The 19,591-nt window shown below is 40.8% G+C and overlaps 1 protein-coding gene across 1 annotated transcript in view; it reads right to left on the reverse strand.

Annotated features, from left to right (window-relative positions):
• The window catches only part of LOC141911662 (transformation/transcription domain-associated protein-like), a 39,601-nt gene that overhangs the window by 8,332 nt on the left and 11,678 nt on the right, over positions 1-19,591 (reverse strand). Inside the window, exons 23-60 of the mRNA XM_074802654.1 lie at positions 19,468-19,568; positions 19,041-19,136; positions 18,692-18,867; positions 17,927-18,012; positions 17,737-17,848; positions 17,182-17,367; positions 16,750-16,899; positions 16,454-16,637; positions 16,044-16,165; positions 15,410-15,580; positions 15,112-15,195; positions 14,843-14,962; positions 14,641-14,760; positions 13,125-13,349; positions 12,983-13,042; positions 12,755-12,822; positions 12,550-12,661; positions 12,223-12,312; positions 11,883-12,130; positions 11,527-11,680; positions 11,337-11,444; positions 10,993-11,066; positions 10,795-10,900; positions 10,611-10,709; positions 9,942-10,067; positions 8,554-8,877; positions 7,819-8,051; positions 7,103-7,269; positions 6,190-6,368; positions 5,706-5,848; positions 4,955-5,168; positions 4,508-4,690; positions 4,098-4,373; positions 3,300-3,743; positions 2,421-2,648; positions 1,278-1,469; positions 732-968; positions 63-287 (exon numbers count right to left, since the gene is read on the reverse strand). Coding sequence (XP_074658755.1) covers positions 63-287; positions 732-968; positions 1,278-1,469; positions 2,421-2,648; positions 3,300-3,743; positions 4,098-4,373; positions 4,508-4,690; positions 4,955-5,168; positions 5,706-5,848; positions 6,190-6,368; positions 7,103-7,269; positions 7,819-8,051; positions 8,554-8,877; positions 9,942-10,067; positions 10,611-10,709; positions 10,795-10,900; positions 10,993-11,066; positions 11,337-11,444; positions 11,527-11,680; positions 11,883-12,130; positions 12,223-12,312; positions 12,550-12,661; positions 12,755-12,822; positions 12,983-13,042; positions 13,125-13,349; positions 14,641-14,760; positions 14,843-14,962; positions 15,112-15,195; positions 15,410-15,580; positions 16,044-16,165; positions 16,454-16,637; positions 16,750-16,899; positions 17,182-17,367; positions 17,737-17,848; positions 17,927-18,012; positions 18,692-18,867; positions 19,041-19,136; positions 19,468-19,568 — 6,223 coding nt within the window. The remainder of the gene's footprint in view (positions 1-62; positions 288-731; positions 969-1,277; positions 1,470-2,420; positions 2,649-3,299; positions 3,744-4,097; positions 4,374-4,507; positions 4,691-4,954; positions 5,169-5,705; positions 5,849-6,189; positions 6,369-7,102; positions 7,270-7,818; positions 8,052-8,553; positions 8,878-9,941; positions 10,068-10,610; positions 10,710-10,794; positions 10,901-10,992; positions 11,067-11,336; positions 11,445-11,526; positions 11,681-11,882; positions 12,131-12,222; positions 12,313-12,549; positions 12,662-12,754; positions 12,823-12,982; positions 13,043-13,124; positions 13,350-14,640; positions 14,761-14,842; positions 14,963-15,111; positions 15,196-15,409; positions 15,581-16,043; positions 16,166-16,453; positions 16,638-16,749; positions 16,900-17,181; positions 17,368-17,736; positions 17,849-17,926; positions 18,013-18,691; positions 18,868-19,040; positions 19,137-19,467; positions 19,569-19,591) is intronic.

The raw sequence follows: 19,591 nt of genomic DNA on the forward strand, positions 1-19,591 counted from the left end.
ACTGTAAAGACCATGGTGCACACCCGTTAAGGGTTTTAAGACTAGGAAGTGAGTCAACTGACCTCTTGTAGTTCATTTTTACCCATCGCTCCGGCCATTTGCAGATAACATTTCACTTGTTGACGTATTTTCTGAAAGCAGTCGTAAATCGGAACGCTGGGAATCGTGTGGATTCGACTCAACGAATCTAAACAAACCCCGGTTAGGTTGTGTTTACGCGCGATCTTGCCGAAGTGAATGATCGCCTGCGCCGAATGGTGAACTCCTAACATCGACTGATTCGAATTCTGAAAACGTTTCAAACAAAACGGACGAAATTAGCCTTCACATTATTGAGTTATGTAACGAAGTTGAAGCTATTATCTAACTGCTCCAAGTTGGAGAGAGGCGCCGATGAACAGTATCTTGAACTGGGGTCAGAATGATGAGATCCGGAATTTTCACAATTTCTCGCATCTATACAACTGACTTTTTATATGCGACCAGAGCCTGATTTTATAGACTGGGTAAAATTCATATTCATAAAATTCACATTTTACACAATTTTCTCAGCAGACGTTGTCACTATTTCACATTTTTCAGATGTGCATGCAAGAGTTGACCTACATGTAAGAGTTGACCTATATGTAAGAGTTGACCTATATGTAACAGTTGACCTACATGTAGGACCTATATGTAATAGTTGATCTACATGTTAGCGTTGACCTACACGTAGTAGTTGACCTACTTACCTGGTCGTTAGCCGCGTGTGAATCGTAATGATTAACGATGAACTGATAATGATGTTGTCTCCACGTGAATATATCGCTCCAATGAGATAGATTATCGGATATCATCGGCAGACGGTTTCTCCACGTTTTAACGATCGCTTTCATGTCGTGTAAACTCGACTGACGGCCGATGTTCGCCGGTTGTAACCCGAGATTTATCTGCGACGCTTCCTGCAGTTCCATTATCTGTTGAGCTGCCTGCATATGAAAATCGGTAGGTCTGTAAAACTGGTACTACGCGGTTAAAACTATGAACTACCTCAAGGGACTTTAGTTAAAGCTTAGCTTTAACACTAGAGTTATGGCTGCAGGTTGGGGGTTTGAGGGGTTGGTTGTTAAATTCCACCCTGATGCGGCCTTAAGAAAATTTGAGCAATGATTTCAAAAGATTCACTCATTAGTAACACTTTTTCATTTCTTTTTGTTTAAACTTTGCACACACTACTAATCTTTGTTGAAAAACCAAAACCCCCAAAAACATGGCCGGCTAAGGGCCTGATATCTCACCTGTAACAGCGGTATATGTATATGCGAGACGACGCTCGGCAGACGACGCCATTCTTTAATCGCTAGGTTACTTGATACTTCCACCAGACGTTCGATCATATTCAAATGAGTTTCGTCCGGGTGACAGATAGCGATGTAACCTCGATACAAATTCACTTTCCACGCCAACTCCTTCGGGCAACTCTGTTCAACCTGTACAATAAACAACACACGTCAAATCTTTGGCAATCAGAAGTGATGTGGTCAAGTTTAAGCAATAAAAATTAAAGCCATTTGGTCTTTCACACGTCTCAAAGTGTTTGAATCCTGGTTGTAGCAGTCAGTCAGTCTTTCACTGGTCTCTCATCAATCCAGGGTTCATGTGTTTGAATCCTGGTGGTAGCAGTCAGTCAGTCTTTCGCTGGTCTCTCGTCAATCCAGGATTCATGTGTTTGAATCCTGGTGGTAGCAGTCAGTCAGTCAGTCTTTCACTGGTCTCTCATCAATCCAGGGTTCATGTGTTTGAATCCTGGTGGTAGCAGTCAGTCAGTCTTTCGCTGGTCTCTCGTCAATCCAGGATTCATGTGTTTGAATCCTGGTGGTAGCAGTCAGTCAGTCAGTCTTTCACTGATCTCTCATCAATCCAGGGTTCATGTGTTTGAATCCTGGTGGTAGCAGTCAGTCAGTCTTTCGCTGGTCTCTCGTCAATCCAGGATTCATGTGTTTGAATCCTGGAGATAGCAGTCAGTCAGTCAGTCTTTCACTGGCCTCTCATCAATCCAGGGTTCATGTGTTTGAATCCTGGTGGTAGCAGTCAGTCAGTCTTTCACTGGTCTCTCATCAATCCAGGGTTCATGTGTTTGAATCCTGGTGGTAGCAGTCAGTCAGTCTTTCACTGGTCCCTCATCAATCCAGGGTTCATGGGTTTGAATCCTGGTGGTAGCAGTCAGTCAGTCTTTCACTGGTCTCTCATCAATCCTGGACTCATGTGTTTGAATCCTGGTGGTAGCAGTCAGTCAGTCTTTCACTGGTCTCTCATCAATTCAGGGTACATGCGCTAAAACTACTAATGATATCCTAAATGGCGCTCAATTAGTTCAGAGATGAAAGAAATTTCCAGGAAATCTTTCGAGAAATATACCGTTCAAAGAGGTTTGTACATACCTGCGCTAATGCTTCTTTCATGAGCGACCATTTCGGGACCCTCCACGCGCTCTCTAACACCAGATGAGGGTTTGTAATACCCTTCGTGTTACTGTACTCTAACAGTAAATCCCATTGATTCAACTCCTTACACGTTCGCGCCCAGTGATCCTCCCACAGTTTATACTCGACGATTATCGTCGGCGACGCGGTCGTCGTGTTGTGTTCGCTGCGAGCTTTAGACATCGCCTGAAACAATCAACAAATCATGTCGTTATCGCGCAGCTTGATAATAGCAGACGTGACTGTATTTCCATTTATAGTTATTTTTACTACAAATGAGAGTAATGTCAGAGGAATATATCAATTGAAAATGAACTTGAAATAATTCTGATTTTGAGAGTATGTTGATAATTTTTGGGAGCAGTTGTGTTCTTAAAAGAGTAGGAACTGCTCTCAAATTGTGATCTTGAGTTCTTAGACTGGCTATAGAACTAATGTGGTCATAGCCTGGTCTTAAATTGTCAGATTGTCTATAGAACCAAATGAGATTAACTATGAAACATGAGCTTTGAGTTTTTAGGTGTTTGATTGGCTAATAGAAAGAAATAAGATGGTCTTAGACTGGTCCTCAGTTGTTAGATTGGCTATAGAACTAAAATGAGCTTAGACTGGTCTAAGTTGTTCGATTGGCCATAGAACTGAAATGAGCTTGGACTGGTCTTAAGTTGTTAGATTGGCTATACAACCAAAATGAGTTTAGACTGATCTTAAGTTGTTAGATTGGCTATAGAACCAAGATGAGCTTGGACTAATCTTAAGTTGTTAGATTGGCTATAGAACCAAGATGAGCTTAGGTGATTAGCATGATGGTGATTGTGCTGTGTGTCATGCACTGACCTGTTCATATTGAGCCTGTGCCTGCTCGTAGAACCCGTGTTGCTCGTACGCGAGCGCCGTGTTCGTTTCCGAATACTTCGCTCGTTTCATCCACAGTCCGACCAACATGTCTTCCTCGCGTAGCAACGAGTACAACTCGGACAGCGCGTCGAGAGTTTCCTGCTGCGGCGAGTTCGCCGGTTCGAACTCGTACTCGCTAACCGGTTTCGGTTTGATGTGCGTCTGCGGCATGCTCTCCAGCGCCATCTGTTCGAGCAATAGCGTACCGCGGTGCCACAGGTTGTGACTCTTTGCGAGGTATTTCAGGACGCATTTCCGGATCGGCACCGGCGGTACCGACACCGATAACGCCTCGGTGAACGTGTGGATCGCGCTCGGCTGACAATCTTTCTGTATCACGTGACTTCCGCTTGATAAAAACGGAATCATTTCGACTTCCAACGACTGAAAAAAATAAAACACATATTTCAGACAGAATTCATTCATGTATCGGTACTTCATTGGGCAGCCGACTTTTCTGGAAGTGCGTGTATCAGTACACATAATTCAATGATGTCACAGGGGAATTCATGAAGGCGGTCATCTTTCTTCTGGAAGCGTGTACCAGTATACACAAAATTTGATGATAATAGGGAGATTTTTAATGATGTCAGGGGAATTTATGAAGGCGGTCATCTTCTGGAAGTGCGTATACACTTAATTCGATGATGTCATAGGAGTATTCATGAAGGCAGTCATCTTTCTTCAGGAAGCATCTATACACGTAATTCGATGATGTCATAGGGTGTAAAGACTCACGTGTTGTTGTCGTTCGGTCAGTATTTTCCAGATTCTCGGGAATAATTCCAGCCAGACGTTGTGCGCGAGCGGCGTCGAACTGTGACACAATTGCGCGACCGCGTTCAGAAACGACACCGTTTTCAACTGTCTCATGTTCTCGATGAATTTCGCCTGACGTTGAAGTAGAACTTGTAGATTTTGTTTCGGGTCGGACGACGAGTCGCCGTGTTTCGGCGGCTCTTTAACGCTCGCTCCGTCGTCGCTCCCATTGTTCAACTCGATATCAATTTCATCCTGGAAATAAATTCAAAAAAAAAATTCAAAAAAACTTTTTTCCCAAGAACTTTCGAATATTCGTAATAATAATATGATCATAATTTTGGAAAAGTAAAATTTTGTAATTTCGGTATCGACGCGTCTGCTCTGACCTCCTCTTTGTTGCTGTCCAACGATTCGACGTCCATCGGTTCCTCTTTCATTTTCGTAACCATAGCGAACGCCGCGCGGTCGTGACTCTCGGCGAGACTGACGACGGACGTCGCCGCCGGCAACAGATTCGATACGGTCATATTCTGCATCGGGAATCCGGACATCGCGCACGCCATTATCAACTACAACACAAAATAAAACATTTGAGATCATTTTTATGGGTCAAAAAATCTAACGGTAAAAAATGCCTTAGATTATCATGAAAGGCTTTTATAAAGTCTCTCAGATTGTCACCAGATGGCGTTTCTAATGTGTCTCAGATTGCCACCAGATGGCATTTCTAAACAGACTCAGATTGTCACCAGATGGCGTTTCTAAGAGATTGCCACTAGACAGCGTTTTTGGAACGCCTCATTTTGTCACTAGATGGCGTTGTAAATACTGACCTCGATACATTGTTTAATCCAGAAATGTCCGGCCATCGTTTCCCAGTTCTGACTGCAGCAGATGTACAACAATCGTTCGTTCACGCGGCGTTTGATGCTGTTATCGAAAACCTCGAAGAATTTCTGTCGAATCGTCGGTTGATTGCAGCGTAAACCGGCGAGGAACGCCTGCTCTAGTTTGGACGTCAATTCGCTACCGGTCAAACCTTCATCTCTACACGAAAATAAACCACATTCAAAATAGCTTTTGATAATCTTTAAAACCTGGGCTCGGTTTGGAAAATGTTAAACGCAAACTTTCTGTTTAATCCCTTTTATTTTCGAGGAGTACTTCAAACTTAAATCTTCGAAACTTTAACATTTTCGTGAGCATTCTTTTTAGTTGACTTAGTGTATATTCGTAGAGTAGCCGTGTTAACCAGGTTTAAAATAAGTAACGAGACGAGTAGTGCTGTATAGGTTAACTATTTATTTGATGCACAAGCTTTCGCTTTTGCTTCTAATGAATAGAAGCTTGATCAGGTGAATGAGTGGCTGTATGCGATCTAACAGTAACTTTTAAGACTGACTTTCAAAACAACTCTGAACCTCGTCTAAACCAAACCACGACTGTGCAATTGGTTTTTGGTTTTCATACGGAGCCATTTCGGAAAAATTGCCTCCTTAACCGACAGAATTTAAAATCCTTCCGAGGAACCAGGCAATGTATTTGATGAAATATTTCGTTTCAGCATAATAATTTTGAAAATACCTGTAAATATAGTTGACTAACTCGAGGAACTGAGCGTTCAGATCGGTGTCTGTCGAGAATCGCTTCTCGACGTTCTGCATCAGTTTCACGAGTAAAATCGCTTTCTCTCTCAGAGACGGCGATTGATTTATAGCGATCGGCGTCTGAAAATAAACAATCAATATACTCAACAATTCAAGACCGTAGCAATAATAGAAACAGGGGTTGGTTTCGGGGTCGCCCGTTTCGTCAAGAGAGAGATCGTTAAAACCTGACACTTATTCTTTCGGAAATTGCAACCTTTCAGATGTATATTTCTTCAAAAATATCTAAAACTGAGAGCACAACCAGAAGGAATGACTTCTTCTGGGCACCGGCCTTCAAATTTTCACAGTTCCACCCCCGATAGAAACCAGTTCTCTATAGTTTTCAAGATTGAAATCCGACTCCAATATTGATAAACTGAAACTGAACTAATTCTAATGCCAGTGGTTTTAACGGTTACCTTCGTTTTAACCCAATCTTCGACCATTTTCGTGATCGCCTTCAACACTTTATTGTCGCTAGTTTTTTCGATTAATCCGCAGAGAATCGTACCGATGAAACCCTTCCTCATTTCCATACTCATTACTCCGACTCGGTTCTTCACTAGATCTAAACTTAGTATCAGCAACTCACTGGCGACTACAACATACAATATACAACATACAATATACAACATACAATATACAACATACCATTTACAACATACCATTTACAACTAAATAGGACCAGGTTTCGCAACATTGAAGAAATCAATATCAACACACAGAAATTCAAGGCCCACTCAGCCAGATTGGAGTGAAACCGGATACAAGGGCTCATTTCTGAGGCAGTTGGAGCGATAGTCCCTTACCAGGGCTAGTTTTTGAGGAGGTTAGACTTACCAGGGATAGTTTTTGAGGAGGTTAGACTAACCAGGGCTAGTTTCTGAGAAGGTAAGAGTGATAGTTTCTTACCAGTGCTAGTTTCTGAGGCAGTTGGAGCGATATTCCCTTACCAGGGCTAGTTTTTGAGGAGGTTAGACTTACCAGGGCTAGTTTCTGAGAAGGTAAGAGTGATAGTCTCTTACCAGGGCTCGTTTTTGAGGAGGTTAGACTTACCAGGGCTAGATTCTGAGATGGTAAGAGTGATAGTCTCTCACTAGTGCCAGTTTTTGAGGAGTTTGGAGTGACAGACACTTACCAGGGCTACTTTTAGAGCAGTTTGGAGTAAGACTCTTAACAGGGCTATATAGTTTCTGAGGAGGTTGGAGTAACACTCTTACCAGTGATAGTTACAGAGGAGGTCAGATTGACAGTCGTTTACCAGGGATAGTTTTGGATGAAGCCATAGTGATAGACCCTTTTTCAGAGCTGGTTGGAATGATATATACTTACCAGGGCTGGTTTCGGATGAAGTCGGAGTAAGATGTTCTCGCGCCATGCGATGTAAAACCCTCATGAACGTTGTAATTAGACGGTCGATGTAACACGGATTGTGTAAACACGCCGCTTTCAGGATCATCAACGTTCCGAATAACTGAGGGGGTAACGCCGCCGGTGACCTGTTGCAACAATCAATTCAGTTAGATTTTGAATAATTTTTCGATGTACCGATATTTCTCACGATTAGTCAGGCTGGAACCTCAATATAATAATTTATCGGTTATCTAGAATTTCGTCCAAAATATGACGATCTTTATAGCTTCATGCTGGTTATGACAAACAGGGGCCAGTCGCTGAAAAGTTGGTTAAAGATAACTGGCTGATGCCATAGTAAAAATGCTATTTCAGTTGTCACTATGTCACCTATCCAATAGTTAACTCTAACAACTTTTGAGCAACTGGCCCCAAATTTTCAGGTCCCCTGAAGTTCAGTGAGGTTCACCTGTATTTAGACGGTGCAAAATGAGAAGTGAACAATTTTCTTTTTCTCAGGCCAGAAATAACCGAATTCCCTTAAACATACTCTTAATTTTCATTTTCAATGAATGAACTTCGGAACCAGCCTTTAACTCAGAACTTTGATACAACTTCTTGAAATGATGGTTTGAAATGGCAAATGAAGAAATCTATTTTTTTTCAAATTCAAATTTCGTAGATTTTCATCTTACTTGTCGTAATTAGTGAGTCCCTCGTAGACGACCTTACTGACGCAGGCGTACAGACATTCGAGTTCCTCGTATTTCGACGCGACGTTCGACGTGGCCGGCTCCGTCGGGAATATACTCATCAGCCGCGACAGTAAACTATGAACGGAGCGTATGACTTTCGAGTTCGGACACGTCATACACGCAGCTATACCGCGTTGTAACGGCTTAAAACTCGGCAGGACCGCCTCTTTTCTCTGAAAGTCAGAATATATTTCACCGATCAAAATAAAAGAATGAAACAGCAATTCAGACTTAAATTTAAATGAACAGTAACTATCTACAGTAACTGTACTCATGTGAAAGCATACAGATTTCTCATGGTTCCCACAATTAGGCTACATGGATTCAAAATTCCCAAGTTTCTAATGAGTACCGGTATTTCATGCGAGATTTTCCTTTTTCTCCGATGGAAATCAGGCTCTCGTAAAAAATATAAACAAATACCATCGTATTACTAAAAGGATGTTAATATTTTAGCGGTGTTTGGTTGATAAAGGAGATAAGGTGATTTTTGAAGAAAAATTGACATCTTAGAACTATGCTATGAACTACCCAGTATGCTAAGATGAATTTCCCAAATATTTCCCTGGATTAGAGGAAAATCTATCGAATTCCCAAATAATTCTTTTCCAACTGTGAAAAATTCCCAACTTTTTCCCAATTTCCCAGTCCTTCCGGTAACGATTGTCTACTCACCAGTATCGTCAGCAGGAAGCTCAGCAACTCGAGCGCCGTGCAAATATTCGGGAAATTCGGCTGATGACTTTCTACGGTCATCAAAACCTTATCGAACCACGCCAACTTCAGTTCGGTGCTCGGCCAGATATCCGGTCGCAGCGCCATCTTCAACAGCGTAACGCATCGTCGCGACAACAGTTCGCCCGGCGAGTTCACCGTCGACGTCGATTCGTTCACCTTGTTGCCGCCGACTTGACACGCGATTCGTAACAGGAAGTTGACGACCGCGTCGCAGTATTGTTTGTCGAGAGGTTTGTTCGATTCGGCGGTGCTTCGAGACGCCTGCAAACGATCGTAGCGACTCGAGTATTACTTTCGATAATTGAAAATATCGTTAAAAGTTCGATGACTTTAGCAGACGTTTCACTGTTGAACTGTTCGAGTAGAACCCGGTGAATTGATAAAACTTTATAAGTTAAACCCGATCACCAAAAACCTGAACGACCCCATTAAACAAAAACATGCTAGAAGAGACCAGAGGGATGGCAGTTGTGAAGTCATTGCTTGGATTTAAGACCAGTCTAAGCTCATTTTAGTTCTATAACCAATCTAACAACTTAAAATTACAATTTTCGGCCATTGGCGATCAATCCAAATTTAGAAAATATTGGCAAAAACCATAGGAAAGGGTACAGTACTCGACGGAAAGACCAGTCTAAGCTCATTTTGGTTCTATAACCAATCTAACAACTTAAGACCAGTGTAAACTCATTTTGGTTCTATAACCAATCTAACAACTTATGCCCAGTCTAAGTTCATTTTGGTTCTATAACCAATATAACAACTGAAGACCAGTCTAAACTTATTTTGGTTTTATAACCAATCTAACAACTCAAGACCAGTCTAAGCTCATTTTGGTTCTATAGCCAATCTAACAACTCAAGACCAGTCTAAGCTCATCTTAGTTCTATAACCAATCTTACAACTTAAAAACAGTCCAAGTTAATTTCAGTTCTATAATCAATCTAACAACTTCAGACCAGTCTCAAACGATCGAAGACCACTTTTGGACTTGAGTCACAACTGCAACCAGGCCCAGTTTTATGAAAGAGTTAAAATCAAATTTTTGAAAAGTTACATCTTCGTTTTGAATATCTCCGATATCTACAACAACAATCGAAACCGTTTTAATAAGCTTCAATTCTTTCATGAAACCGGATGTAGCAGGACCAAGTTTTATAGACCAGCCGGAGCGCCGTCTATAAAACCTGTTCCGCTGAGAGAGACCAACAATCACCGATAGTTACCATCATCCGAGCGGAGGAAGAAGCGTTTGATGCGTCTGCCGCCGATGAGTTTATAAGCTGTTGAGTTCCGGTCGGCGAAGCGAGGTTATAAGAACTCACGAGATTTGAGGACGAGTGACGAGCTCGTTTTGGATCCTGCGGCGATTCGACCGACGCTTGACGTTTTATACCGATTGTCGTCGTCGGCGTCGCAACGACAGGCGCGGGCGGTTCCGTGTTCGTTACCTAACACAAAATATAGATGGCGTTATTTCTGTTATTTCGAGAACGATCCTTTGATGCAAGAAATTTCTAACAAGGGCTCTTTGCGGTTCTATAGAAAATCTAACAACTTCAGATCAGTCTAAGCTCATTGTGATTCTATAACCAATCTAACAACTTAAGACCAGTCTAAGCTCATTTTAGTCCTATAGCCAATCTAACAACTTAAGACCAGTCTAAGCTCATTTTGGTTCTATAGCCAATCTAACAACTAACGACTTCAGATCAGTCTAAGCTCATTGTGATTCTATAACCAATCAAACAACTTAAGACCAGTCCAAGCTCATTTTAGTTCTATAGCCAATCTAACAACTTAAGATCAGTCTAAGCTCATTTTGGTTCTAAAGCCAATCTTACAACTTAACATTAGTCTTCAGATTTAAGACCACTCAATTTAAGAAAATTCAGTCTTGACTCTCAAACCTGTTGGAGGTTAGAATCTTTACTGAACTCAGGGGTCAAATGGTTTTTTAAGACATCTTAATTCGTAGCGACGGTTTTTCTTACCTCTACTGGTTCAGCGCTTTCGTCTTTAATTCTCTGCATTTCCCATTTGATGATGACCTCGGCGAGATCGACGGCAAGCTTACGATGTTCAACTGTCCCCTGAAAATATAAACAAAACTCATTCAATAAATCTACAGAAAGATTTTAGACCGTGAGAGTGGTGAGGGTCAGGTAGGGGAAATGGACTTACATTGGGAGTGAATCCTAAGCGTTGTATCGAGCTGACTATGTGTTGTATCAGGTGATGCCGGACCGGATAATAAACTTTGTGATGTCGCACTAACAGTTGTCTGAAAAAAGAAATCACCCAGAAATTCTCATCGAGCCATTCGGAAATTTTCTTTTCTTCATCTCGATTTTCTCGAACATTTTCACTACTCACAGTATGTGCACGAGTTGGGCTAAAAGATGGCCTTCTTCGACGATGATTTTCTTCGTCCAATGAGTCAACATACCCTAAAACAAACAAATGAGAAGATTCTTTGTAACAGCAGATTACAGCAAAATGAATAGTAGTCTCTTTGTTCTGAATTGTAGGCTATATAAACCATATTAAATCATAATTTTGTTTTAACTTTAGAATGCCTGAAGATGACTATCAGGATACAGTCGAAACAGAAATAAATAATCAACTCAACAAAACTTTTTCAGACTTGTCCTTAGTGTTGTATATCAATGTTACATCACTGAATCAATGGTTAACACCGCAAATCGATCATTACTCACATTTCCATCTTCCATACGTCCAGGCATCGCAGGTGTCAATATCTCTAACGCTTGTCTGATGACACTCTTAGCTTCCACGGCGTGCGCTTTCAACAAACTATGAAACACCTGAAAATAGGAGCAGAGAAAACGTCATCGAAAATTCAGAACAAAAGGGAAAGAAATAATTTCAAGAAATGATTAATTCTACCTGTAAGACGATGCGTTTGTGGATGGCAAACTTCGCGATGATGTGAGCGAGCAGAAGATGGCCGTGATATTTGGTCGCCGGGTCGACGCAGGTTTTCGCGAGTAAACACGGCCAGGCGAACGTCATCAGGCGTCGTAATTTATTTCCTTGTTTCCTGAAATTTATCGAATGGAATTGTGATTTGTTTGATCCGAAGAGCAGACGGATTTGTAGAAAGAGAAAAACATGAGAATGAGTAATTAGGGGGTTGGTAAAGAACTCATTCTGACAAACATGATAATCATTTTAAGTCTTGACCACAATGATTTTTTCAGTTAAAACGAATATTCAAATTTTGAATTCAACCGTCTGCTTACTTGTTTCCGGCGTCGTGTATATGTGGCGCCGCTTGTTCGACGAGTAACGACGAGAATTGTAACAACAGAATCCGGACGGCGTCGGACGTCCCGAACGGATTATCCGGGTCGATGACTTTATTGACGAACACGCTGATCACGTTGTCAGCGTTATCCTGCTCGGGCGCTGGAGCGCCACCTATCAGTTTCTCGCCTTCGTTCTTCTCGAACGAAACGGCGAACGACGGAATCAGAATATACTGTAAAATCTGCAAAACGTAAATCAAGCATCGGTAAACATTCAGGATTCGGGATGGTTAAGTCTTCGACCGGGTCAAAGCCCAGCTCGAGATGAATTTACCTTCGCCTTGAGATCTTGCGGCCAGTTTTGATCGTGGAAAATATCGACGAATTTGAAGAACGCTTTTCTTTTCCACTCAACAACATACGTCTAAATATACAACACGTACTTTTAATAAATCCTAGTTTGAATTTATCCATAATTTTATGGATAATTCTTGTAACATCAAAATCTTTAAGAGTCAAATTTACATAAACGTCATAACTGTAAAACTGACTCCCATTCGATAGATCGAGGACCCAGTTCGAAAGTTCCATCTTAGATTTTGACTCAAAATTCCAAGTAAAATTTCAACTCTGACCGAAGAATCAGGTTCTCAAAACTTACGTTCGCGACTGTTTTGTCGATGAAATCCTTGACGAAATGAAATTGCGGAATGAACCGATTCGTAAAACATCGCAACAGTTGAAATAATAGTTCGATTTCACTCGGGTGATGTCTGAAATAAACACGCAAAAAAAAGAAACAATTTCGTGAAGAATAGGAAAAAATTCTCAAAATTTCGGTTTCAGAATTTCGGGGGGTTTCTTACTTGAAATAAGCGAGTAAGATCTCAACTAGAAGTCTCGGCTCTTCCCAATGAGCGTAATCCATTGAATCCTTTTCGAAGAAAAAAAACCATGAAAGAGAAATTCATATTTCATCAAAAACTTAATGAGAGAATTTTCCGAGAACGTTAAAAAATAATCAAGATATGAAATTTATATTCAAAATTTTTCTGGCAATTGAGAATTTTCGAAGAATTTCTCGAAAAACTTACAATCTTTTTGTGTTTTTCCACGAATTGGTCGGAAATCCAGATTTTACCGAGGCTTTGCACCTGAAATTAAACAACTAAGACTTTAGAACAAATTCAAAACATGAAACCGGTACAAAGCGACAAATTTCCGCGGCGAACTTACGACTTGAGGATACTGCGATAACCACGATTCGTCCATTTTCGTCAGAACGTTTATGATATAAATAGCCTGATACTGTAACTCGGCTTTCATTATCGGGTCGGCGACCGGTGCCGGAGTCGGCTGATTGGTCAGCTGTATCTGAGCATACGCCATATTTATCAACCGGTTCGGATTCGATTCGAGCACCTCGCGGAACGGTTTGCCGTCTTCGTTCTCCAGCAATTTCTGTTCAGAAAATTACAAAATGAATTAAATCAAAGGGGGTCGCGGCGACTTTAATTTGACTATTTTCCCGATTATTCCCTGACACGCACGTTTTCTTTCCCTGACTAGATCTACTAAGAATCCAAACGATTAACACAGTCGAATATGTCGGACATAGACGGAACTGATTATATGCACAATCTAGCAATGGTAAACAAAATTCCTGACTTTCTCCTGATTTTTAGCCTTCTTAACCCTTTCAGTGCGTCTACACTGCAGTGCGGTGTATGAATCGGTGATGGATTTTGCTAATGTCTATTTATTAATTGATGAGACCTGTTTTTCTGGGATATTTTGCTTACTTTTTGGGGTACATACCTAATTTATGTCTTAACAGAATGCTAAAAATCGCGGACAACAACTGAATATCCGATATATTTCCAGTTCTGTACCAATTAGATGGATTGGCAAAAAGACTCCTTAAGTCCAGTTGAATGAGAGAGAAAATCCTCCATTTTGTCAAATTTCTTGGATTTGAACATTGTTACCATGCCTACGCCACCCTGATTTAGTTGTTGAGACCCCACAAGAAAAATAACTTCATTTCGTAGGCATGGTGACAATGTAAAAATTCAAGAAATTTCACAAAATGGAGGATTTTCTCTCTCATTCAACTGGACTTAAGGAGTCTTTTTGCCAATCCATCTAATTGGTACAGAACTGGAAATATATCGGATATTCAGTTGTTGTCCGCGATTTTTGGCATTCTGTTAAGACATAAATGAGGTATGTAACCCAAAAAGTAAGCAAAATATCCAAGAAAAACAGGTCTCATCAATTAATAAATAGACATCAGTACACCGCACTGCAGTGTATTGATGCAATTGGTAATTAGTTTTTATCTTTATTGAAAGATGGCAGCACCTGTCGAACATAGTGAAATATTAGTAACTAACGATACACCGCGCCAGAATGTAGACGCACTATAGTGGTATTCCCGTTATTCAACGCACTAGGGTGGAATTTTTCAAAATTTTCAAATTATCGCCAGCACTATAGGGTATTTATTAGTCTGCATTGAAAGGGTTAAAGAAAAGGAATTTCCCTGACTTCCCTGATTGCCAGGTAAGTGGCCACCCTGGTCAAACTGCTGGATCTAGTTCTAGAGTTGTGGGTTAAATTTGACTCCACCCTTAGAATCAGTTCATTTTCAATGTTACCAACTGTTTAGAGTCAAATTTCCACGGACAACTTCCGAACCGGCTTCCGTCGTTTGGAAATACGACGTTTGAAATTTCAAATTTCGACTCACCGCGAAGAATCTGTTGAACTGTTGATCGACGATGTTCGTGTCGCTAAGGAACAATTCGACCGTCTGCTTCGAGTATCGTAGCAGAAATTTCATCAGCGGTTCGTGAAACGGACTGGCCGCCTTAAAAAAATACCCGAGACACCAAGATTAGTTTGAAAGACTCTCCGATCAGACCTGCTGCGAAATAAAACAGTAACTCTACCTCAATTAGAAGAGATTTTTCTCCTTTCAGAACCTGCGATACGAGAGGGTCGATCATTTTCGGAGACGCCGCCGGAACCAGGTGAAATATGTTGATTATCGCGGCGCAAATTTTCAAATCCTAGAAAGGAAATTAAGAAGGCTTAAAACAGCGTCCAAGCAGGGTCCAAGAGCTGAGAAAATGAATGAAAGCTACTCAAGACTCAAGATTAAACTTGACTGGAAACTGTGGAGCTTTTATACAGGTGTTCAACTAGAGAATCCACTAACCGTAGAAATAACTTGACCATTGATTTTAATTTGTCCGTTTTTCTGCTCGGTAATCGCTTTGTCCATCCATTTCTTCAAATGAGTCTACAAAAAACGTGGATAGGTTAGATTCAAATTTCGGCAGTAAACCACTTTGCTTTAGATTCCAAGTTTCTTATCAAGAAAACACAGGAAAGAATTGAATCAAAACATCATCATATGGTGAAATAAAGATTTTTTGTTTACTGTTGGGGTCGTTACATCTTAATTTTCAGTATCATCAAATAATCTTCCTACCAAAATCACGTGCTGTACTCACCAGTAACTGATCGCACAGACGCTCGCTGAACGTGTTCGGGAACAGTTGAGTCAAATACGACAATCGTTGGATCACGTTCAAATTCAAACTGCGATAATCGCCTAACATCAACAACAGAGGCCGCATCGCCGTGTGAACGGTCTCCATTTCCATCGCGTTGCCGTCGATAAACTGTAAACGATACGAGGAGCAGACGCGATCTGAGTTAACAGATGTAATTGTTGGAAAGAATGCTGCAGAAACCGTGATTTCAAAACAAAATTTCTAGATAATTCTCTTGTAATCAATATCTGATGTCTATTTCAACCTGACTTGAGAGCATTCCGGGTGGCCTAGCTCAGTCAGTTTTAGTAGTACATACCTGATAAAAGTCTTATTAGGACCACATTGTAAAAGTTTATTTTTCTCACTGTCTCAAGATTTTAAATCTCATCTTCAGTCTGAATTTCATTACAAGCGAGATCCTAATAAGACTTTTATCAGGTATGTACTACTAAAACTGACTGAGCTAGGCCACCAGGAATGCTCTCAAGTCAGGTTGAAATAGACATTAGACTTATCTACATAAATGAACAAAAGGAGAAATATTGTTGTGAAGTAGTTACGCAAAGATGAAGAATCATAAGAAACAAACCTTTTTCATGCATTCGTAAGCGCATTCTTGTAAATCATTGTTATTGCTATTCAACGCTTTATAAAGAACGTTGAATATTTTATCCCTGCATTGCGGTATATAATGACAAGCTGCCAGCGCTCCTGAATATCGGAGATGAAAAACAAACACAAGAGACGTTGTTGTTAATATTCTATATTCAGCTAAAATAGCATTGAAATTCAAGACTCAGTTCCACAGCTCAGGGCCCAGTCAGGATCCAGACTGACGAAAAAGGTTCGATTTAAAATGGTTTATACTTCATGTTTTCAATAAGGATAGCAATTCAAACTTTAATGTTTTAAGCTTAGAACTTTTTCATGACACTGAACCCAGGGCCTAATTCCAGCCAAATTTAACTAACTGTGGAACCCAGTCATCAGTTGACTTACGTAATCCACTCTTCCTCAGTGGAATGAGGTTAGTAACGGATTTATAGCACGGTAGTTTCAGTAATACAGTATCCTCCTGTTCGCTGAGCGTCAGTAATTCCTGTACGAACACCTTGTGTTCGACTACGTTCAAATCGATCGTGAACAACCGCGGTTTCAACGTCGTACAAAACGTATTTCCATCCTAAATTAATAAACAAATTACTTAATTGAATATTCAATTAAATCCTTAATAAAACCCATTCAATAGGTTACTCAAACTCATTAGCTAATTGATATTTAAATTTTGTTCTCACCATGAGTCCTATCTGAGCGTTTGCTGGTTGATGTCGCAGTAGATGTTTTTTCGGAGGTATTATATCTTGTAAAACGTCTTTGTGCGGTTCCATGATGTCGGTCACCGATTTCTCCATCACTTTCGCCAGAACTTGTAAACAATGCATCGACTTGAAATGAGAAAAAATCGTTTTCAGAACTCAATGACTCAGCTGCTCATTTTAAGCGCCTGCTTTGTTGCAATTTTTGGAATTCAAACCATCTGCTGTGTTGCAACTTTTGAATTCAAGCCGTCTGCTATGTTGAAACTTTTGAATTCAAACCGTCTGCCATGTTGCAACTTTTGAATTCAAACCGTCTGCCATGTTGCAACTACTGAGTTAAAACTGTCTGCTGTATTGCAATATTTGAATTCGAACCGTCTGCTGTGTTGCGAGTATAACTATAGTTACCTGCTCTCTGACTAGTGTATTCGGAGATGTCACTTGTCTGACGAGTTCGTGGATGACGTCGTGAAGAGATTTCTCGCGAATCGCGTGAAGTTCTTCGTCCTCGTCTTTATTTTTTAGATCTTTAGCGCACAGAGTTAACATGTGTTCTAGATTCAGTTTAGCCATGTCGACAGCGCCGCTCGATACCTGCAATAATCAGTAGAACTAACTCTTTAGAAACATCTAGAACCACGAGCAATAGACAAAGCTGGGTTACAGTCTACATCTGAACCCAGCTCTACAGTTAGTTATATCTCAATCTGGAGTCAAAATGAGTTCATTTCAACGTTGAAAATCTTAACTGAGAACTGTGAAACTGTTTTACAATCTAATCACACTTGAGAAACCTCTCAATCAGTTTGCACCAGAAATTCCAGTTTCTTAAGAGGGGGTACAGTTATGATATTGAAGACTGACCTCTCCTGTAAGGAGGGGTACATTAATGGGAGACCTCGCCTGTGAGGAGGGGCACAGATATGAGCCGGGGTAGAGTAAGAGAAGGTATTGGCGACTGACCTCTCCTGTAAGATCCATCATTACGAACAGTAACGCTTTCAGAAACAGGAATTGATGTTCGAGCAACCAACGAGTCGACATCCGTTCGTACAGAAACTTAATCGCCAAACATCTGAAACGATCATAAAATAAATCGGGTTGAGAACCGAGCGCGACGACTACAGGATTTCGAAGCAGACGGATTACGTACCCTCCTAGTTTAGCGTACCAAGCGCGATCGTAACATAAAGCGCACATTTTCTCCGACAGATAATCGAACAACGGTAGTTTACACGCCTGAAATGATTACGATTAAACAAAAAACGCTACTCGCAAGTCTGATCGTTTGACTGGTTTGTTGTTTGATCGGAAATATATGCGATGTATTCTCTCAGCGTAGAAGATTACGAATAATCCCACGTAATGATGATAATAAAATTGGGCAGCCACTTTTATTTGACTTTCCCCCCCCCCCGACTATTCCCTGTCACGCACGTAGTTTCCCTGACTTGATCTGCTAAGAATCCGATCAATTAACGCAATCAAATACGTAAGACATTGACGGAAACTGTTTCATTTTACACTCAAACAAATTTCCATGACTTTTCCCTGAAATACTATTCCATGATATTCAAACTATTCCATGTTGTTTCCCCTGACTATTCCCTGAAATGCAAGTTGTTTTCCCTGACTTGATCTGCTAAGAATCGAATCAATTAACACAGCCAAATACACGTAAGACACAGACAGAACCTGTTTGATTTTACACAAGATCTAACGATCTCAACAAATTTCCCTCGCTTATTTAAAGAAAAGAAAATTCTCAGACTTTTTCCTGATTTCCAGGTAAGTGGCCACATTGTAAAAGTTTATTTTTCACACTGTCTCAAGATTTTCTCGAGATTTATCTAAATCTCATCTTCAGTCTGAATTTCATTACTAGCGATATCGTTCATTAGGATTGGCGAGCGAGTACCTTCTCCTTGGAGCCGAGTATCGTCGTCGCGATATCGAGTATGAGTACCATCGCTAGATTACCCGGTTTACACAACTCTTTCTCCTCGTGACCCATTATAACGGCGAGCGCGTCGATCAACACCTGCGGATCCATTCCTGTTAGTTTCGATTGTTTATCCATTACCGGAAACGGACCTGAAATTACGAAATAAATTGAAGAACGAGCTTCGCATTCAGGTCAAATTTTTGGTTTAGTTTCACGGCATCTTGGCAATGAGGTCCACAATTAAGTATCATCAGCTTAACCAATTTCATAAAACCAGGAGAAGATTGAAAATTTGGTCAGTTATCACTACGGTTACACGTACCGGCTTGTTGAGCGATGGCGACCATCGTGTAATGACGAACCATCGAAGCCATAGTCGGCAGAACGGCCGGTCGTAATTCTCTGATAGCGGCGGCAACTGTCAATAAATCAATCAAACGTTTATAACGATTTGAGGAATTAAGGGATCTGGAAGAGCGGGTAAAGCCCACAAAGCACGGAAACAGGGGATAGAAACAAGAGTGTTTTCATATGTCATGTGTGTTTACGAGAAAACATGGTCTCGGGAAACAATGTTTCCCAGTTCAAACCTGTTTCCTTCAGTGTTCCCTACGTCGTGCCCGTTTACGAGAAACATGATTTCGGGAAACAATGTGCCTGAAATCAAACACGCTCGATTCCATGATCCTGTTTCCTTGCGTGGCGTGTGTTGGGTTCTTACACCTGTTCTTCGAGAAGTGTCTACTCACCGAACATGGCGGTTAACGCTTGTTCATGTACGTTACGCGTGTGCGAATCCTGATTCTTAAACAACAATCCGCAATAAACTGACGATTCTACATCGGCAAAACTATAAAACAATAAATAGTTATT

The sequence above is a fragment of the Tubulanus polymorphus genome, chromosome 10, assembly GCF_964204645.1.
Source record: "Tubulanus polymorphus chromosome 10, tnTubPoly1.2, whole genome shotgun sequence".
NCBI lineage: Eukaryota > Metazoa > Nemertea > Palaeonemertea > Tubulaniformes > Tubulanidae > Tubulanus > Tubulanus polymorphus.